The sequence below is a fragment of the Schistocerca piceifrons genome, chromosome 2 (genome assembly GCF_021461385.2).
Source record: "Schistocerca piceifrons isolate TAMUIC-IGC-003096 chromosome 2, iqSchPice1.1, whole genome shotgun sequence".
Taxonomy (NCBI): Eukaryota; Metazoa; Arthropoda; class Insecta; order Orthoptera; family Acrididae; genus Schistocerca; species Schistocerca piceifrons.
The window spans coordinates 1,080,927,321-1,080,947,723 of record NC_060139.1 but is presented as its reverse complement, the minus strand read 5'-3'; the positions used below and the strand labels follow the sequence as shown (position 1 = coordinate 1,080,947,723).

The following is a 20,403-nucleotide window of genomic DNA, read 5'->3' as shown; positions in this document are numbered from 1 at the left end:
TGAGTCCCTTTGCCCTCACCATTGAGGTGGTTGATTTCAGTGAGTATCCATGGCAGATGTGCCTGTTACTATAATGTCATGGACATTTTATTCTATTACAATGACTGTGGTTTGTATTCCACCAATGGCCAAAACAGCCACCACGAGTGTTATGGCAGCTGGATGGAAAAATACACATACAGGAATTAGTCATCCTGATGGCAGGTTCTGAGGGTAGCCACCAAAATCATGCATTCTGATGGTTTGGGGACTTGCCATAATCAACCTCATAGGGAACAGATAACTATGTTACCATGCAAGTAGCTCATCTGCCAGATGTGTAAATGTCTTGCCATATTATTTTTACTGTACAATCATATTTACAACACTTGAAAACCAGTATCAACTATTAGAACACAAAATATCACATTTACATCATAATGCAAATGAAAGCTCCAAAACTAGCTGCAATGAAGTAACATATTTTTAATATTTCACACGACAGGTGTGTTTTGGCTTACTGCCATTATCAATGGATGTCTAGTTGGAATTGACAACCATATCGCACTTGTAGTATTTTTTTTGTCAAGTAGTGATAAGTATAATATTTTTTGTAATTACAGAACATAAAAAAATATGTTTTTGACAGATATTTTGACATCCCACATGTGCTATATGCTATACATGTATACAGTATTATGCCAAAGAACTGTCAAAATACTGAAATGCCAAAATATCTGCCAAAAACTTATTTTTTACATTTCGTAACTACAAAAAATATTATACTTAACAGAGAAAAAAATTACTATAGATGCCATATGGCTGTCACTTCCAACTAGATGTCACTTGATAATGACAATAAGCCTAAATAGGCCTATCCTGCAAAATATTAAAAATATATTACCTTACTGCAGCCAGTTTTGAAGCTTTCATTTTCATTGTGTCTTATTATGACATGCTATGCTGCAGGCCCTACATAATGTAAAATTTACATTGTAAATGAAACGTAGAACCACATGTGATGGTTCTTAGTTGCAAAAACAGGAACATCTATCAAGAATGGGAAACAATGGTTTGAATGAACCATACATATTTTTTGGTGTAGAATCCAAATATGCAATAAAACTGGGGAATTTCCATACGAAAATACAAAGTTGACCTTGCCCATGCAGGAGCAGTGGTCAGGAGGATGCCAGTTTTAGCACAGGCAGATATCCCCTTTACGAATATCAACTTTGACCTCAAAACTTTTTTTGTGCGATGTGTCATTTTCGAGATATTTAGTTGTCTTAGGTTCCATTTTTTTCTTTATTCCCTTATTTCACAATTAATATTTAGCTATCATATATTTACAATTTTGTGATAACCTAAAATCTAAAATTTAGAGCAAAAAACAAAGCTTTAAATATAACGCAGTCAGGTCTACCAGGACACGTGGGCGAGACAGAAAATGTGTGCATACACAGAGGGAGGGGAGGAAGAAAGTAGTAGGGAATCTTAAGAAAAACAATGAAAAACTGAAGGGGAATTACTATTTCTGAAAGCCACAAGCTGTAGTAAAATTAGTACTCATCACAGCACACTCAAAAGGCAATGGAGGCAACGTGGGACAGTGCCAATCAGTCCCTCTAGTCAGAGACTATAGTTGCTTAAAATCAGTGACTGGAAGTTCTTAATAGTTCATATGTTGAATGACTGTAGCTTATCTAATAACAACAAACTTTTACATAGCAGGCCAACATCCAGTGTTTCTTCGGGAATAGCTGACGAAAAAATCACTTGCTCTCGTCATTAGCTCCTTCACAGAAAACTTCAGGAAATTATATAGAAACTACTTTTTGGTTACAAAATTAAGATTTCACTAATATGATACAGCACAGTTTCTTTAATCTGTGAAATTACAAGTGGTAGGTCAAAGCCTGGCTAATTACAAATGGTAGGTCACATCCTGGCTGAAAACATACAAGAGTAGAACTTGTCTATCTTTCCATGGAACCTAAAACAGAAGAAAAATGACATCGACTGCTTTTCTCTACTCACTTCTTAACCAGCTATTATCAATATTGGTTCTAAATATCCAGCTTAGAACTCCCCCTTATGATTTCTATGGACAGGGCGGTCTGTGAGGTGTACTTTTTCAAATACTATACGTTCACAGCCATCAGTTGCACCTTCACATATTTCCTGTCTATGCTCTTTTAATACCTAAATAATTGGACCATTGTGTCAACTAATTGCAGACATGTGAAAGTTAAATACTCACCTTTCTTCTGTGGTACACTAACAGGTACCAATTCATCTTTGTACGCCCCTGTTTTGTATGCCTCTGCACTTTTCTTGTAGCTGTTTAATGCATATTGGTCTTGATCTTCACGAGAAAACCCATAATTCTTAGCTGTATTTTCAGCACAGTTTCCCATATGGATGTGATGGTAAACATCAAGCAGTCCGTCAAAAACAACACCGTCCTGCAAGACGAGAAACATGTAACTTCTGAAACAGACTGAAGTATTGAAAAATACAATAGGAATAAACAAATACCACTTAATGCAGTATGATATACTTACAAGAATGAAAACATTTGTACCTTACTCCTAATTATTGTTTAGTAAAAGCCTTCAACAAAACAGTCACAATACCGTTAGTTCTACATTTAACTCTTGAATGTTGCACAACTAGGTATTCAAAAATAAATATTGCAGTCGTTTTTTAAATTACACAGAATACTAGTAATGATCACTTTCAATATTTCTTAACATCCAGATTGGAACTCTTTCATATATTTTTCTTTTTAAAGAATGTGGCATATCCTTATACCTTAAACTCACTAATTCACTATGTTAGAAAACAAGAATTTCCCAATCATCTATGTCATTTTGATGGTAATATATTGCTGATTTGTAGTTCACCTCCTGCTACCTTGAGTATTACTCAATTTTCATAATGAATTTATATTATTTCTTCAAAATATACCAATTATAATAATTGCTAATTGCCAAATTCACCAGCCTATTACTGGCTGAGCCTCCAAAAAGGGGGGAAGGAGGGATTAGGTAGCCTGGAACAGGTAGATTTTGCTGACTGATGATTGGCCTTTCACTCTGAAATGGAAGGAAATTTAAATGAATCACAAAGTCCACTTGTTTAAAATGTTTCAAACACACCCGCATTCAGACCTTTTAGTGATGAATCCTTCGCCGATATGTTTTGAAAATGATGGAAAATTATGGTCACGAAAAGCTGAATAATTTGTACCTAATTACAGTACCTCATAAATGAAATTTTGTTTTGTGGCTACACTACAGGATATAGGACATAGAAAGAAGGAAAGATGGAATGAGTGAAAGAAGGAATGGTTTAGGTTCAATATCTCGTTGATATTAAAGTTATATGAATTATGACCTCCCCCCATGAACCATGGACCTTGCCATTGGTGGGGAGGCTTGCATGCCTCAGCGATACAGATGGCCGTACCGTAGGTGCAACCATAACGGAGGGGTATCTGTTGAGAGGCCAGACAAACATGTGGTTCCTGAAGAGGGGCAGCAGCCTTTTCAGTAGTTGCAGGGGCAACAATCTGGATGATTGACTGATCTGGCCTTGTAACATTAACCAAAATGGCCTTGCTGTGCTGGTACTGCGAACGGCTGAAAGCAAGGGGAAACTACAGCCGTAATTTTTCCCGAGGACATGCAGCTTTACTGTATGATTAAATGATGATGGCGTCCTCTTGGGTAAAATATTCCGGAGGTAAAATAGTCCCCCATTCGGATCTCCGGGCGGGGACTACTCAAGAGGACGTCGTTATCAGGAGAAAGAAAACTGGCGTTCTACGGATCGGAGTGTGGAATGTCAGATCCCTTAATCGGGCAGGTAGGTTAGAAAATTTAAAAAGGGAAATGGATAGGTTAAAGTTAGATATAGTGGGAATTAGTGAAGTTTGGTGGCAGGAGGAACAAGACTTTTGGTCAGGTGATTACAGGTTTATAAATACAAAATCAAATAGGGGTAATGCAGGAGTAGGTTTAATAATGAATAAAAAAATAGGAGTGCGGGTTAGCTACTACAAACAGCATAGTGAACGCATTATTGTGGCCAAGATAGACACAAAGCCCATGCCTACTACAGTAGTACAAGTTTATATGCCAACTAGCTCTGCAGATGATGAAGAAATTGATGAAATGTATGACGAGATAAAAGAAATTATTCAGGTAGTGAAGGGAGACGAAAATTTAATAGTCATGGGTGACTGGAATTCGTCAGTAGGAAAAGGGAGAGAAGGAAACATAGTAGGTGAATATGGATTGGGGGGAAGAAATGAAAGAGGAAGCCGCCTTGTAGAATTTTGCACAGAGCATAACTTAATCATAGCTAACACCTGGTTCAAGAATCATAAAAGAAGGTTGTATACCTGGAAGAATCCTGGAGATAGTAAAAGGTATCAGATAGATTATATAATGGTAAGAAAGAGATTTAGGAACCAGGTTTTAAACTGTAAGACATTTCCAGGGGCAGATGTGGATTCTGACCACAATATATTGGTTATGAACTGCAGATTGAAACTGAACAAACTGCAAAAAGGTGGGAATTTAAGGAGATGGGACCTGGATAAACTGAAAGAACCAGAGGTTGTAGAGAGTTTCAGGGAGAGCATAAGGGAACAATTGACAGGAATGGGGGAAAGAAACACAGTAGAAGAAGAATGGGTATGTCTAAGGGATGAAGTAGTGAAGGCAGCAGACAATCAAGTAGGTAAAAAGACGAGGGCTAATAGAAATCCTTGGGTAACAGAAGAAATATTGAATTTAATTGATGAAAGGAGAAAATATAAAAATGCAGTAAATGAAACAGGCAAAAAGGAATACAAACGTCTCAAAAATGAGATCGACAGGAAGTGCAAAATGGCTAAGCAGGGATGGCTAGAGGACAAATGTAAGGATGTAGAGGCTTGTCTCACTAGAGGTAAGATAGATACTGCCTACAGGAAAATTAAAGAGACCTTTGGAGAGAAGAGAACCACTTGTATGAATATCAAGAGCTCAGATGGCAACCCAGTTCTAAGCAAAGAAGGGAAGGCAGAAAGGTGGAAGGAGTATATAGAGGGTTTATACAGGGGCGATGTACTTGAGGACAATATTATGGAAATGGAAGAGGATGTAGATGAAGATGAAATGGGAGATAAGATACTGCGTGAAGAGTTTGACAGAGCACTGAAAGACCTGAGTCGAAACAAGGCCCCGGGAGTAGACAACATTCCATTAGAACTACTGATGGCCTTGGGAGAGCCAGTCATGACAAAACTCTACCATCTGGTGAGCAAGATGTATGAGACAGGCGAAATACCCACAGACTTCAAGAAGAATATAATAATTCCAATCCCAAAGAAAGCAGGTGTTGACAGATGTGAAAATTACCGAACTATCAGTTTAATAAGTCACAGCTGCAAAATACTAATGCGAATTCTTTACAGACGAATGGAAAAACTAGTAGAAGCGGACCTCGGGGAAGATCAGTTTGGATTCCGTAGAAATGTTGGAACACGTGAGGCAATGCTAACCTTACGACTTATCTTAGAAGAAAGATTAAGAAAAGGCAAACCTACGTTTCTAGCATTTGTAGACTTAGATAAAGCTTTTGACAACGTTATCTGGAATACTCTCTTTCAAATTCTGAAGGTGGCAGGGGTAAAATACAGGGAGCGAAAGGCTATTTACAATTTGTACAGAAACCAGATGGCAGTTATAAGAGTCGAGGTGCATGAGAGGGAAGCAGTGGTTGGGAAAGGAGTGAGACAGGGTTGTAGCCTCTCCCCGATGTTATTCAATCTGTATATTGAGCAAGCAGTAAAGGAAACAAAAGAAAAATTCGGAGTAGGTATTAAAATTCATGGAGAAGAAGTAAAAACTTTGAGGTTCGCCGATGACATTGTAATTCTGTCAGAGACAGCAAAGGACTTGGAAGAGCAGTTGAACGGAATGGACAGTGTCTTGAAAGGAGGACATAAGATGAACATCAACAAAAGCAAAACGAGGATAATGGAATGTAGTCAAATTAAATCGGGTGATGCTGAGGGGATTAGATTAGGTAATGAGACACTTGAAGTAGTAAAGGAGTTTTGCTATTTAGGGAGTAAAATAACTGATGATGGTCGATGTAGAGAGGATATAAAATGTAGACTAGCAATGGCAAGGAAATCGTTTCTGAAGAAGAGAAATTTGTTAACATCGAGTATAGATTTAATTGTCAGGAAGTCGTTTCTGAAAGTATTTGTATGGAGTGTAGCCATGTATGGAAGTGAAACATGGACGATAACCAGTTTGGACAAGAAGAGAATAGAAGCTTTCGAAATGTGGTGCTACAGAAGAATGCTGAAGATAAGGTGGGTAGATCACGTAACTAATGAGGAGGTATTGAATAGGATTGGGGAGAAGAGAAGTTTGTGGCACAACTTGACTAGAAGAAGGGATCAGTTGGTAGGACATGTTTTGAGGCATCAAGGGATCACAAATTTAGCATTGGAGGGCAGCGTGGAGGGTAAAAATCGTAGAGGGAGACCAATATATCAATACACTAAGCAGATTCAGAAGGATGTAGGTTGCAGTAGGTACTGGGAGATGAAGAAGCTTGCACAGGATAGAGTAGCATGGAGAGCTGCATCAAACCAGTCTCAGGACTGAAGACCACAACAACAACAATGAATTATGAGCTCTGTTAGATAATTAGAAGTACAAACAATGAGCCTAAATGTGCTATATTAGGTAGCATACAGACACCATTCATTTTCCAAGTAAATATGAATGAATATTAGAGTTACATTGATACTGTGGGTGAACAGTTAACAGTATCCTGCACATACTTTTTATTTGTTTTTATTTATTTATTTATTTCGTGTTCCATAGATCCATATGGGAAAATATCCCTGGACATAGAACGAGTCAAGGTTTTTACAGATTATTGTTTTGTGCACAGATGCATTGATCTTATCATTAGATTAAAGAAACTGTGAAGTTTAGCATTTACCCTTACATATTAGTTAAGATACAGGACATCTGAAAGAATATACAGTCATACATAAATTTGGGTATTGTATTAAGTTACTCTGTACTTACAGAGTATGATTAATCAATTTTAGAGGTCACACAGTCAGGTCTAAGCACAAACAAGAGATTCTATGCATTTTTGCTAAGAAATTCATCAATACTGTAACAAGATTCATCTAAAAGGAACTGCTTCAGATTTTCTTTAAACTTGGCCATCTTTCCAACCAGCTCTTTAATGTGCAGTGGGAGGGCATTAAAAATCTTGGTGCCACTGTATAATACCCCCTTCTGGACCATGCTTTTCGTTTTTAGCTCATAATGGATATCCAGTTTCCTTCGGGTGTTATAACTGTGGTATGAGCTATTGATTTTGAATAAGTTGCTATTTTTTGAAACAAAGCACATCAGGGAAAAAATATATTGGCCAGGTGTTGTAAGGATTTGTAGAGCTCTAAACAGATCCCTGCACGAGTGCCTAGGATGTACTCCACACACAATTCTTATTGCTCGCTTCTGTGCATGGAACACTTTTTTTGCTATTGGTTGATTTCCCCAAAATATTATACCATAGGCCATAAGTTGGTGAAAACTGCCAAAATATGCAGTTTTTATTGTGCTCATTTCCCCAGTGTCTGAAATTATTCTTAAGGCAAACGTTGCTGAGCTTAGCCTTTTGCTCAGATCTTGAATATGGTGGTGCCACTTCATTTTGCTATCTATATGCAGACACAAGAATTTGGAGGACTCAACCTTCAAAATCTCGTGCTCACCCATTTTTAGGTTCATTTCATTAGTAACATTTGTGTTAGAAGAGAAATGAATGTAATTTGTCTTTTTTAGGTTGACTGTAAGGCCATTGGTTTCAAACCAGTTTGTCAAATCTGCAAAAGCTTTATTTGCAGCCTCATTTGACACATTCCCTGAGAGATTATTAACTGATAAAGTGGTGTCGTCAGCAAACACTAGTATTTTCCCATATTCTGTACATAGTGCTAATAAGTCATTTATAAATATCAGAAAGAGCAGTGGGTCCAATACTGAGCCTTGGGGTACTCCTGCAGTAATGGAGTCCCATTCTGAAGATACCTGGCATCATGCAGTCCTTCCATGATTACTTCTACTTTCTACCACACAGATAGGATTCAAGCCACGTGCCTACGGTTCCACCCATTCCTAGGGTCTTGGCTTTACTCAAGAGAATAAGGTGACTTACACCGTCAAAAGCTTTTGACAGGTCACAAAATATTCCAACCGTCATCATATTATTATTTATGGCTTCCCTAACATTGTCAACAAAGGCATGTATTGCATCCACAGTTGATACCCCTTTCCGAAAGCCAAACTGGCTACTGCTGAGGATGTTATATTTACTAAGATGCTCAACCATTCTACTATGCATCTATTTATCTAGTACCTTGGAGAAAACTGAGAGTAATGAAATTGGTCGATAGTTTGTAGCCTCAGTCTTTTCTCCCTTTTTATAAATTGGTCGTATAAGCCCATATTTTAGCCTGTCGGGAAAAACACCATCTTCCAATGACGTATTACTAATATCAGAGGACTGTACTTATTTCTTTACAACAGTATTTCAGTAACTTGCTGGAAATGTTGTCAACTCCAGCAGAATTTTTACATTTTAAAGACATAATTATTTTTTCTAATTCTATCACTGTAGTTTTTAGAAGATGCATCTCATATATTTTGTTAGTTAAGGTGTTATGCAAGTATTATGTAGCTTTCTTTACAGAACCCTGGCATCCCATTTGGTTGGTGACTGTTAGGAAATGATTGTTAAAGATATTAGCCACCATTTCGGGAGCATCCACCGAAAGGCTCCCAGTTCTTAAGCTAATCACTTCTTTGGCAGATAGGCTTTTCCCCGTCTCGCTTTTAACATATTTCCATATGGCTTTCATTTTGTTATTTGATTTGTCAAATTCCTTTTTTAGATACATACTTTTAGATTTCTGGATCACCTTCCTTAATATCTTAGAGTACACTTTATATTGCTCCATCACTGCAGTATTGTTAGACTGTCTGGCTGAGGCATACAATTCTCTTTTTGTTTTACATGAAATTTTGATGCCCTGGGTAATCCATGGCTTAAATGCAGGGTTACATTGATTTTCTCTGACTCTTATTTGGAAACACCTCCTCAAAAAGATTTGATGTTAAATTAATAAATACATTAAATTTTGTGTTGACATCTGCTGAGTTGAATACTTCAGACCAGTCAACTAACTGTAGCTTCTGCCTGTATGTCTCCATTGTTTCTTTATTTATTGGTCTCACATTTTTCCAGATAGCTTTTGGTTTTCTGTTAAGATTTAAATGGGGGATTGTCAGAAGTATAGCATCACAGTCTGACAGCCCATTTACGACTTGACTGGCTGTCAAGCTACTGTGCCTAGACTTATCAACAAACACATTATCAATTAGAGTACTGGAGTGGTCAGTTATCCTAGTGGGAAATTCAACTACTTGCGGTAGATAAACAGCTCATTAGTTGCTCCAGCTCCATTCTGTCATAACTTTCATTCAGGAAATTTACATTAAAGTCGCCTAGTATTATGGCTGAATTTTTTTTTCTGTACAATTTTGATAACATTGCTTCAATCTGTTTGAGAAAGATTCCAAGATTCCCTGATACACTATTTGTTGCCAGTGAGAACAGTTTTTCTTCAAGTCACTCAGCAGATCACATTCCTTTCCCCCTGCTTCCGTGAGTCACGCCAAGTAGTATGAAATTTAATTTTGACGCTAAAAATCAAATTAAAATTAATGAAGATTGACACATTTATCAGACATGGAAAGTAGCAACAAAACCATTAAGGAATTTCTGCTTTCGTGGATAGCTTTCCATCAGCACGCAATTGGATAAGAAGAGGCTAAGACGCAGAGATCAATGGAAAATTTTAAAAAATTTAACAAAAGAGCATTTTTGTTTGCATCAATTGTTCTGGAAGAGAAATTTTGATTTTTTAATGAAATGATGAAGATAAAGCACATATTAATCAGCTTCAGCATACTGAATGAGAATGAGCTCATCCAGCCAGTTTAGAAGAACCTATTTTTGAAGATGATATCTTAAACACAGTACAACCTGGCTCATTCCCATTCACACCCTACTGTCACACATGAAAGTAAGAGTAATCTAGGAGAATCCTTTAAGAAGCCAGGGAACATACTCCAAACCTCTGGGTTGTTGACTCTTTACTGCTTTATTCACCAACCCTTATTTTCTCATACTGTGCCACAAATCAGATTAATTAATGACATCTTGATATAATTTTAATTCATAAATAAAGATGACCAAAGAACAGTTTTACTGTAGTGTCAGTCTTCAAGTCCAACAAATGGTATTACAGTTGAAAGGAAACTTAAGGCTCAGAATACACTCACTTTTTTGTAAGCTTCTCCAATAGAGAGAGATTGGTATTGACATTTCAGTTATCATCCTAGACATATTTTTCACCTGAAGTGCATATTTTTCACCTGAAGTGTATCCTCATGCTGAAGTATTCCAAATGCCTGTGCCTGATACTGGTATCCCTTCTGCTTGAGCTATGACAAGTAAGATATTTTGTCTAACAGCAGTTATAATTAATACATAAATGTGAATAAGGTTTATTAATAGTGTATAGTACTTCAGTTACCGACACAACTGAACTTTCTCTGTCGAATGCAAACAACATGGCAATGCAGTAACAGTACCTTCACATGTTGATCCAAGATGGCCGCCGAGTAAGTGACGCCAGAAACCATTTCCAGAAAGTTAAGTGATTTAGACAGGAATATAATTTAGTTTAACGCTGACAACAAATTAAATACGTGCATTAGTGTATCGTTTAGTCTTGCCGTTAAAGGTTTGACTTTTCTTTGCGTATTTTTTCAGAAAACACGAAAAGATCGTAACTTCGCGAAGTCGCTCTTAGGCTTAAATTTTGTAAACGTGTTTGTTTCTTGTTTCAAGGTAATTTAACTAGTTTCTCGGTAACAAATAAGTAAACTACCGTAAATAGCGTATAACTTCATTGTTTTAATACAGATTTCAGAAAAACAGCGTAACTTTATATCAGAAACTTGCCTATATACACTCCTGGAAATGGAAAAAAGAACACATTGACACCGGTGTGTCAGACCCACCATACTTTCTCCGCACACTGCGAGAGGGCTGTACAAGCAATGATCACACGCACGGCACAGCGGACACACCAGGAACCGCGGTGTTGGCCGTCGAATGGCGCTAGCTGCGCAGCATTTGTGCACCACCGCCGTCAGTGTCAGCCAGTTTGCCGTGGCATACGGTGCTCCATCGCAGTCTTTAACACTGGTAGCATGCCGCGACAGCGTGGACGTGAACCGTATGTGCAGTTGACGGACTTTGAGTGAGGGCGTATAGTGGGCATGTGGGAGGCCGGGTGGACGTACCGCCGAATTGCTCAACACGTGGGGCGTGAGGTCTCCACAGTACATCGATGTTGTCGCCAGTGGTCGGCGGAAGGTGCATGTGCCCGTCGACCTGGGACCGGACCGCAGCGACGCACGGATGCACGCCAAGACCGTAGGATCCTACGCAGTGCCGTAGGGGACCGCACCGCCACTTCCCAGCAAATTAGGGACACTGTTGCTCCTGGGGTATCGGCGAGGACCATTCGCAACCGTCTCCATGAAGCTGGGCTACGGTCCCGCACACCGTTAGGCCGTCTTCCGCTCACGCCCCAACATCGTGCAGCCCGCCTCCAGTGGTGTCGCGACAGGCGTGAATGGAGGGACAAATGGAGACGTGTCGTCTTCAGCGATGAGAGTCGCTTCTGCCTTGGTGCCAATGATGGTCGTATGTGTGTTTGGCGCCGTGCAGGTGAGCGCCACAATCAGGACTGCATACGACCGAGGCACACAGGGCCAACACCCGGCATCATGGTGTGGGGAGCGATCTCCTACACTGGCCGTACACCACTGGTGATCGTCGAGGGGACACTGAATAGTGCACGGTACATCCAAACCGTCATCGAACCCATCGTTCTACCATTCCTAGACCGGCAAGGGAACTTGCTGTTCCAACAGGACAATGCACGTCCGCATGTATCCCGTGCCACCCAACGTGCTCTAGAAGGTGTAAGTCAACTACCCTGGCCAGCAAGATCTCCGGATCTGTCCCCCATTGAGCATGTTTGGGACTGGATGAAGCGTCGTCTCACGCGGTCTGCACGTCCAGCACGAACGCTGGTCCAACTGAGGCGCCAGGTGGAAATGGCATGGCAAGCCGTTCCACAGGGCTACATCCAGCATCTCTACGATCGTCTCCATGGGAGAATAGCAGCCTGCATTGCTGCGAAAGGTGGATATACACTGTACTAGTGCCGACATTGTGCATGTTCTGTTGCCTGTGTCTATGTGCCTGTGGTTCTGTCAGTGTGATCATGTGATGTATCTGACCCCAGGAATGTGTCAATAAAGTTTCCCCTTCCTGGGACAATGAATTCACGGTGTTCTTATTTCAATTTCCAGGAGTGTACATTTGTTTATAGGCCTAATTCTCGTAACGTTTTTGGAGAATCAAAGTTAAAGTATCTCGATTAATTGTCCTTTTTTCATTCCATCGAGTGAAATATATAATAAATAGCGAATACCTTCGTTGTTTTAATACAGATCTCAGAAAAACAGCGGAATTTTAAATCAGAAACTTGCTTATATACATTTGTGAATAGGCTTAATTCTTGTAACGTCTCTTTTGATTTTCGGTAATTTAATTGATTTATTCTAGTTAAAGTATTATTTTTGCCATGAGTGAAAAGTGCCTGACTTGCCGTAGAATTGTTAGTTCCGGGGTTTGGTGTGATGGATGCAGTAGTTTTTTTCACTGGGGGGGACTGCAGTGGCGTGGGTGTTGGGAAAGTGGATCAGGCTCATCAGTGGTTATGTAGGATTTGCAGCAGAGATAGGAAGATAGTGGAACAGGAGGGGAAAATTGCTGCCCTTCAGGCTGAGCTAGATCAGGCTAGGGAAGATCTGGACAGGTTAAGGAGAGAGAAGGGCAAAGAGAGGTGGGAAGTGGCAACAGGTAGCAGAAGGAACAGGCCTAGAACTAAGTCTGACAGTTTTGTGGTGAATGTCAAAAATAAGTTTGACCTGTTGCTTCAGTTAGAAACTGATGAGCCTCAAGCAGAGGTAGGTGTAGACAGGACACAACAAACTTTCAATAGGAAATTGAAAAAGAATGTAGGAAAGTCATCGAAAAGGAAGAAAGTTTTGTTGTTAGGCAGTTCTCATGCCAGAGGTGTAGGCCAACTTCTGCAGGAGGAATTAGGACCAGAATACCAGGTCACAAATTTTTTCAAACCAAGTGCTAGTCTGGATCAGGTGACAGAGGATTTAGGTTCACTCTGTAAAGGATTTACCAGGGAAGACACCGTGGTTATTGTGGGAGGGCCAGGGAACAGCATCGACAGAGATCCTGGGTACAGTATAGAGTGTGACCTGGTAAAGATTGCGTCGGCATCGAGACACACCAATGTTGAATTTGTATCTGTCCTGAGACGCCATGACCGGCCTCATTTGAACTCTTCTGTTGGGAGAGTTAATTTGGAGTTGGAACGGCTGCTTGGGTCGGGTGCGGGGGCTCATATTGGTGTGGTTCCTGTTGATTATCTCAGTAGGTGGGACTATACCAGGCACGGCCTACATCTCAACAGGAAAGGGAAGGGGAAACCGGCTGGGGTAATAGCAGGAAATTTAAGGGGGGGAGGCACTGCCATGGATGGTAAAATACCAGTGGTTACAGGTGTTGGAGCAGCACCTTTTTTAGGATAGGTAAGACAGAAAGATGTCAAGTTCTATGAGAGGTCAGGATTGAAACAAATCTTCAGTTTAGGAAAGAAATTAAACAGCACAATTCTAGCACATTGGATCACCAATCACAGCTATCAATTATAAATTTTCACCAATCGCCAGAAATTTTATCTCCACCAAGTTGTATCTCAGTCCTAGGTAATTGCATTGATGAATTAAAGTCACCCAACCCAATTGACATAATCTGCCTCTCTGAACACCATGTGACCACTGGTATAGGAACTAGGCCTAAGCACAATGAGAAACTCAGACAGGAGAGTACTGCAAATGTTAGAATAAGGAAAGGTTCTCATAAAAGTATAATTAAAAATAATGTAAGTATATTTCATCAAAATATTGGGAGTTTAAAGAATAAAGTAGATGAGCTTCTGGTTTGTTTAGAAGATTTAGAAGCTGAGAATGAAATAGATATACTATGCCTGTCTGAGCATCACATTGTTACTGATATGGATAAGGTAAATGTAAGTGGTTATAAGCTCTCTGCACATGTAATGAGAGAAAATATGGAGAAAGGAGGAGTTGCCATATATGTCAAAAGTTATCATTGTGCAAAAAGTATAGAAACAAAAAAGTTTTGTGTAGAGAAACATATAGAAGCATGTGCCTGTGAGCTTAAATTAAATAAAGACACATTTATAATTGTAGCTGTATATAGGTCCCCATCAGGAAATTTTCATCTATTTCTGAAAAATTTGGACTCCTTGTTGTGCTATCTGTCAGACAGGGGGAAGCAAATTATTATTTGTGGGGACTTCAATGTAGATTCTCTGAAAGAGGGTAATAGGAAAAATGACCTTGAAGTATTACTCGGTTCTTTCAATTTGACACCCGTTATTGATTTTCCTACTCGGGTGGTAAAGGATAGCAGCTCACTGATAGATAACTTCTTTATAGACCAAGATAAGTTTAACCAGATAAATGCTCAGCCTGTTGAGAATGGTCTTTCTGATCATGGTGCACAGCTAGTTACAATATATGACATAGCTCCATTCAGCAATACTAAACAGTCCTCCAAAGTAGTACGTTCAGTCAACAATTTAACAATTGCAAATTTCAGGGAAAGCCTACAGCAGTTAGACTGGGATGAGGTGTACCGTGAACCTGATGCCAATTTAAAATATAATTTATTTCATGACATTTTCGTAAATGCATTTGAAAACTGCTTCCCCAAGAAAATAGTTAAATATACTCGTAAGAAACCTTGTAACAAACCATGGCTTACTAAGGGTATAAAAATATCTTGTAACCGGAAAAGGGAAATATATCTGACAGCAAGAAAGAGTAGTGACCCAGAAACTATCAAAAATTATAAAAACTACTGTGTTATATTAATAAAAGTTATTAAAAAATCCAGGAGTATGTGTATCATGTCTGAAATCAGCAACTCTGATAATAAAATTAAAACAATTTGGAATATTATTAAAAGAGAAACAGGCCAACCAAGAGCACAGGAAGACAGTATTACCATCAAATTGAATGAAAACTTTACGAACAAAAAGTCAGAAGTTGAAAATATTTTTAATAATCATTTTCTAAATGTTGTGGATATAGTAGGATCCAGGTGTTCATTAGAAGATGCTAGGCTGTTAATGGAAGAGGCCATACCTATGCAATTTGATACAATTGAAATCTCACCCACTTCTCCCTCTGAAATTAGGAAAATAATAAACTTGCTTAAAAGCAAAAACTCACATGGAATTGATGGCATTTCCAGCAAAATACTAAAAGCTTGTTCTCAACAGATAAGTAAGATTCTCAGCCACCTGTGTAACAGCTCTCTAGAACAGGGCATTTTCCCTGATAGACTGAAATATGCTATTGTTATACCTTTGCATAAAAAGGGGGATAGATCTGATGTCAACAATTACCATCCAATCTCCCTTCTAACAGCCTTATCCAAAATTTTTGAGAAAGTAATGTATTCAAGAGTAGCTTCACATATCTGTAAAAATGAAGTACTAACAAAATGTCAGTTTGGTTTCCAGAAAGGTTTTTCAACAGAAAATGCCATATATGCTTTCACCAGTCAAATTTTGAATGATCTGAATAACCGAACACCACCCATTGGGATTTTTTGTGATCTCTCAAAGGCTTTTGATTGTGTAAATCATGAAATTCTGCTAGACAAGCTCAAGTATTGTGGCATGAGTGGGACAGTGCACAAATGGTTTAATTTGTACCTAACTGGAAGAGTGCAGAAAGTTGAAATAAGTAGTTCTCGTAACATGCAAAGATCAGCACATTCCTCAAACTGGGGAACTATCAAGAATGGGGTTCCACAAGGGTCAGTCTTGGTCCTTTGTTGTTCTTATTGTATATTAATGACTTGCCATTCTATATTCATGAAGAGGCAAAGTTAGTTCTCTTCGCTGATGATACAAGTATAGTAATCACACCTGAGAAACAAGAATTAACTGATGAAATTGTCAATACTGTCTTTCAGAAAATTACTAAGTGGTTCCTTGTAAACGGTCTCTCACTGAATTTTGATAAGACACAGTACATACAGTTCCGTACAGTGAATGGTATGACGCCATTAATAAATATAGACCTTAATCAGAAGCACATAGCTAAGGTAGAATATTCCAAATTTTTAGGTATGTCCATTGTTGAGAGATTAAATTGGAAGAAACACATTGATGATCTGCTGAAACGTTTGAGTTCAGCTACTTATGCAATAAGGGTCATTGCAAATTTTGGTGATAAACATCTTAGTAAATTAGCTTACTACGCCTATTTTCACTCACTGCTTTCATATGGCATCATATTTTGGGGTAATTCATCACTGAGGAATAAAGTATTTATTGCACAAAAGCGTGTAATCAGAATAATAGCTGGAGTCCACCCAAGATCATCCTGCAGACATTTATTTAAGGATATTCACAGTAGCTTCTCAGTATATATACTCTCTTATGAAATTTGTTATTAACAACCAAACCCAATTCAAAAGTAATAACAGTGTGCATAACTACAATACTAGGAGAAAGGACGATCTTCACTATTCAAGATTAAATCTAACTTTGGCACAGAAAGGGGTGAATTATACTGGCACTAAAGTCTTTGGTCACTTACCAAATAGTATCAAAAGTCTGACAGATAACCAACAAGTATTTAAGAAGAAATTAAAAGAATTTCTGAATGACAACTCCTTCTACTCCATAGAGGAATTTTTAGATATAAATTAAGAAAAAAAATATATATAAAAAAATAAAAAAAATAAATAAAATAAAAAATAAAGAAAAACAAAAAACACAAAAAATAAAGTTGTTATATTAACTTAAGTATGTTGTTAAATTAATCTAATTATGTCATGTATTGGAAAATTCGACTCGTTCCACATCATTACGAAATATTGTATTCATGATCCATGGAACTAGTATTAATCTAATCTAAAAGATACTTACTGCTGAGATTTGTAAGCATCTGTGAAAAGATGGAAGAGCCTTTATTGCAATGATTTGTGCAGATTATTATTAGTAACAAATTTCAAAATTTTTCCAGAAGATCCTTAACTACAACCTGAATGGGACAGACAGATATTGGAAGATGTTGGAAAGGAAGGGACTTTTGTTTGAGAGTTTGGAACATCAATAGCTTAATCCTTTAAAGAAAGAAACAAAGAAGTAGTATCCAACTTGAAAATGGAAAATAGTTTTGATTTGTTGATGGAAATAATTTCTAAAAATAGAATGGAGAAGGGAATTTAGCTTTTTATCATAACATATTAAACAAATTAATGAAACCAAAGACGAAATTACTCTTAACCCAGATTATGAAAGTATCTTTCCCTTAATCATCCCTGACATCCAGTCCATCACATGCATAATAAGTTTTGAATTAATATGGATCTATCCAACAGAGAAATTATATTTTTTAGATACGGAGAAAATTTTAATTTCATATAAAATATAATACGCAAAGAATAATTATGTTGCAGTTAAAAACAATAAAAGTATGATCAGTCTGTTATTAAATTACATAAAAATCCATTGAACTTTGGAACCATGATTTACCGGAGTATTATACGATAACATTTTTCTTTTTTTCTTCAGAAGCTTTTAGAAAAAATTTTATCTTTCACATATTCTGAATAATCAAAACTACAAACTATTTACTGATAGAAAGAACCTGCCTACAAAAGTTAATCATCGTCACTGGTATCAGTATCTCCATTTGTAAGCCCACTGGCATTTCTTTCTTTCCATCACTCCTTCCATAGTATATTGTCATCTGAGCCATCCATAGCATTGGATTATGCAGCACTCTTTGACTACTGTTATAACAGATTCACTTGAGATTCTGACCCAGGCAGTAAGGGCCCACTGGCTCAGCATGGATGTTGAGTATTTCTTTAACTTCCCCCTGTAGCATGGGCACTGTCTCCAAGAAGTCACTCAACTGTTACATGTGAGCTTTAAAAGGTCTGTTCACAACAATATCCATTACTTGAAGTTGTAAAGTCAGGCTGCACAAAATTATTACCATGAATGTGTGGTACTTTGGTATCAGATCCTTAACTTCCTGGCTGTAGTGTTCCCTGAAAGAAGTGAGCACCAATGTTTTCCTTCTGTTTAGGAAAGAGCTTGGTATTCTGCTCCAAACAACCTTCAATCAATCTAGCATCAAGTCATTTGTCATCAACCTCTTTGTTGGCTTCTAACTATAAGTCTTGCAGGCAGTTTTTATTTCAGTATCTTTTTCCTGCAAAGTATGCCATGTGGATGGAACCATCTTCCATCTGCTAGTGCGCCCAGTATTACTGTTATTCTGGACTTTTCACTGCCAGAACTTACAGGAACACTATTAATACCCTTCACATCAACAGTAACATTTGATAACATATATGGCCTAGCAAAGTTCTGTAGATTGATTATACGATACTCATCTTATGGTTCAAATGGATCTGAGCACTATGGGAGATAAAATCTTAAATCATCAGTCCCCTAGAACTTAGAACTACTTAAACCTAACTAACTTGAGGACATCACACACATCCATGCTCGAGGCAGGATTCAAACCTGCGACCGTAGTGGTCGCACGGTTCCAGACTGAAGCACTTGGAACCACTTGGCCACACCAGCCGGCTCTCATCTTATGCCAAGGGAAATTGCTGAGCAAGCATTTTTCTGCATTTTAATGTAAGATGTAAGCCCAACCCTCCTCCTCCTCCTCCTTCTTCTTATTCTTCTTCTTATCAAAATTATTCTTCTGTTCCAGTTTGGATGATTTATTGAGTAATTGGGAAGCCTTCACTAAATATCTCTTGCATGTACTGAAAAACATGGTACTCCAATTCATGAAACATTTCCAGTTTCGGTCCCCTCCTCATTATCTGCAATTCTTTAATTTGTTCTTCATCTGACACCGCTTACAAAAATTTACTTATGCGGTCTCAAATTTTCCTTCCTGCTGCAGAGTTGTTTGTAGCCTCTGCCTCATGATTCACCATTAACTTTAAATTAGCATTCTATTTTCTGCATGAACCAGCTGTGAACTCATAGATCCATGTTCCTCAACAGAGTCACAGCTGTCATCATCAACCACTATCAGTTGCTACAATTTACTATTCTTACTGCATTTACAATATAAGGAAACTGAATGACAACAATACATTGTCCTCTCAGTTCTCTACAGCTGAATCAGCAGAAATCTTACAACCTCTGATTAACACAGCAGCCAGCCTTGAAAAATAACAGTATGGCAGAGCAGTATCAACTTTGGCACCTTCACTGAAGCTCACATTTTATTTCATGTGCTGCAGTTCGTATTCTGTGTGAACATATTTCCATTAGCATTAATTTGTATGCTGTGCTAAATTCTACATTGGGCCACCATCAGTGACGATGATGTCTATCTAACATTCACAGACTAGCAATGTGACAACTGTGTGTTGTCAAGGACATGACAGTTTCAGTTAATCAATGAGAGGTGAGAAAAAGAGGCAATGTATTTCCACATATAAGTAGCAATGAAATTTATAATCTCTGTTGTCACAAATATTTTTCTGTTTCTTCTCAATATGTTGTAATTTCTGGGGTTCTGGTTACTGTGGGACCTGAGGACGCAGCTGTTTTTTCCAAATACAGGGTGTTACAAAAAGGTACGGCCAAACTTTCAGGAAACAATCCTCACACACAAATAAAGAAAAGATGTTATGTGGACATGTGTCCGGAAATGCTTAATTTCCACGTTAGAGCTCATTTTAGTCTCATCCACCTACGCTCAATGGAGCATGTTATCATGATTTCATACAGGATACTCTACCTGTCCTGCTAGACCGTGTGCCTTTACAAGTACAACACAACGTGTGGTTCATGCACAATGGAGCTTCGGCACATTTCAGTCGAAGTGTTCGTACCCTTCTCAACAACAGATTCAGTGACCGATGGCCAATTCCATGGCCTCCACGCTCTCCTGACCTCAACCCTCTTGACTTTCATTTACGGGGGCCTTTGAAAGCTCTTGTCTACGCAACTATGGTACCAAATGTAGAGACTCTTCGTGCTCATATTGTGGACGGCTGTGATAATAC

At 38.4% G+C, this 20,403-nt stretch overlaps 1 protein-coding gene across 1 annotated transcript in view; it reads right to left on the bottom strand.

Annotated features, from left to right (window-relative positions):
- LOC124777247 (acetyl-CoA acetyltransferase, mitochondrial) overlaps positions 1-20,403 on the bottom strand; it is a 112,117-nt gene that overhangs the window by 28,784 nt on the left and 62,930 nt on the right. The window contains exon 5 of the mRNA XM_047252574.1: positions 2,243-2,447. Coding sequence (XP_047108530.1) covers positions 2,243-2,447 — 205 coding nt within the window. The remainder of the gene's footprint in view (positions 1-2,242; positions 2,448-20,403) is intronic.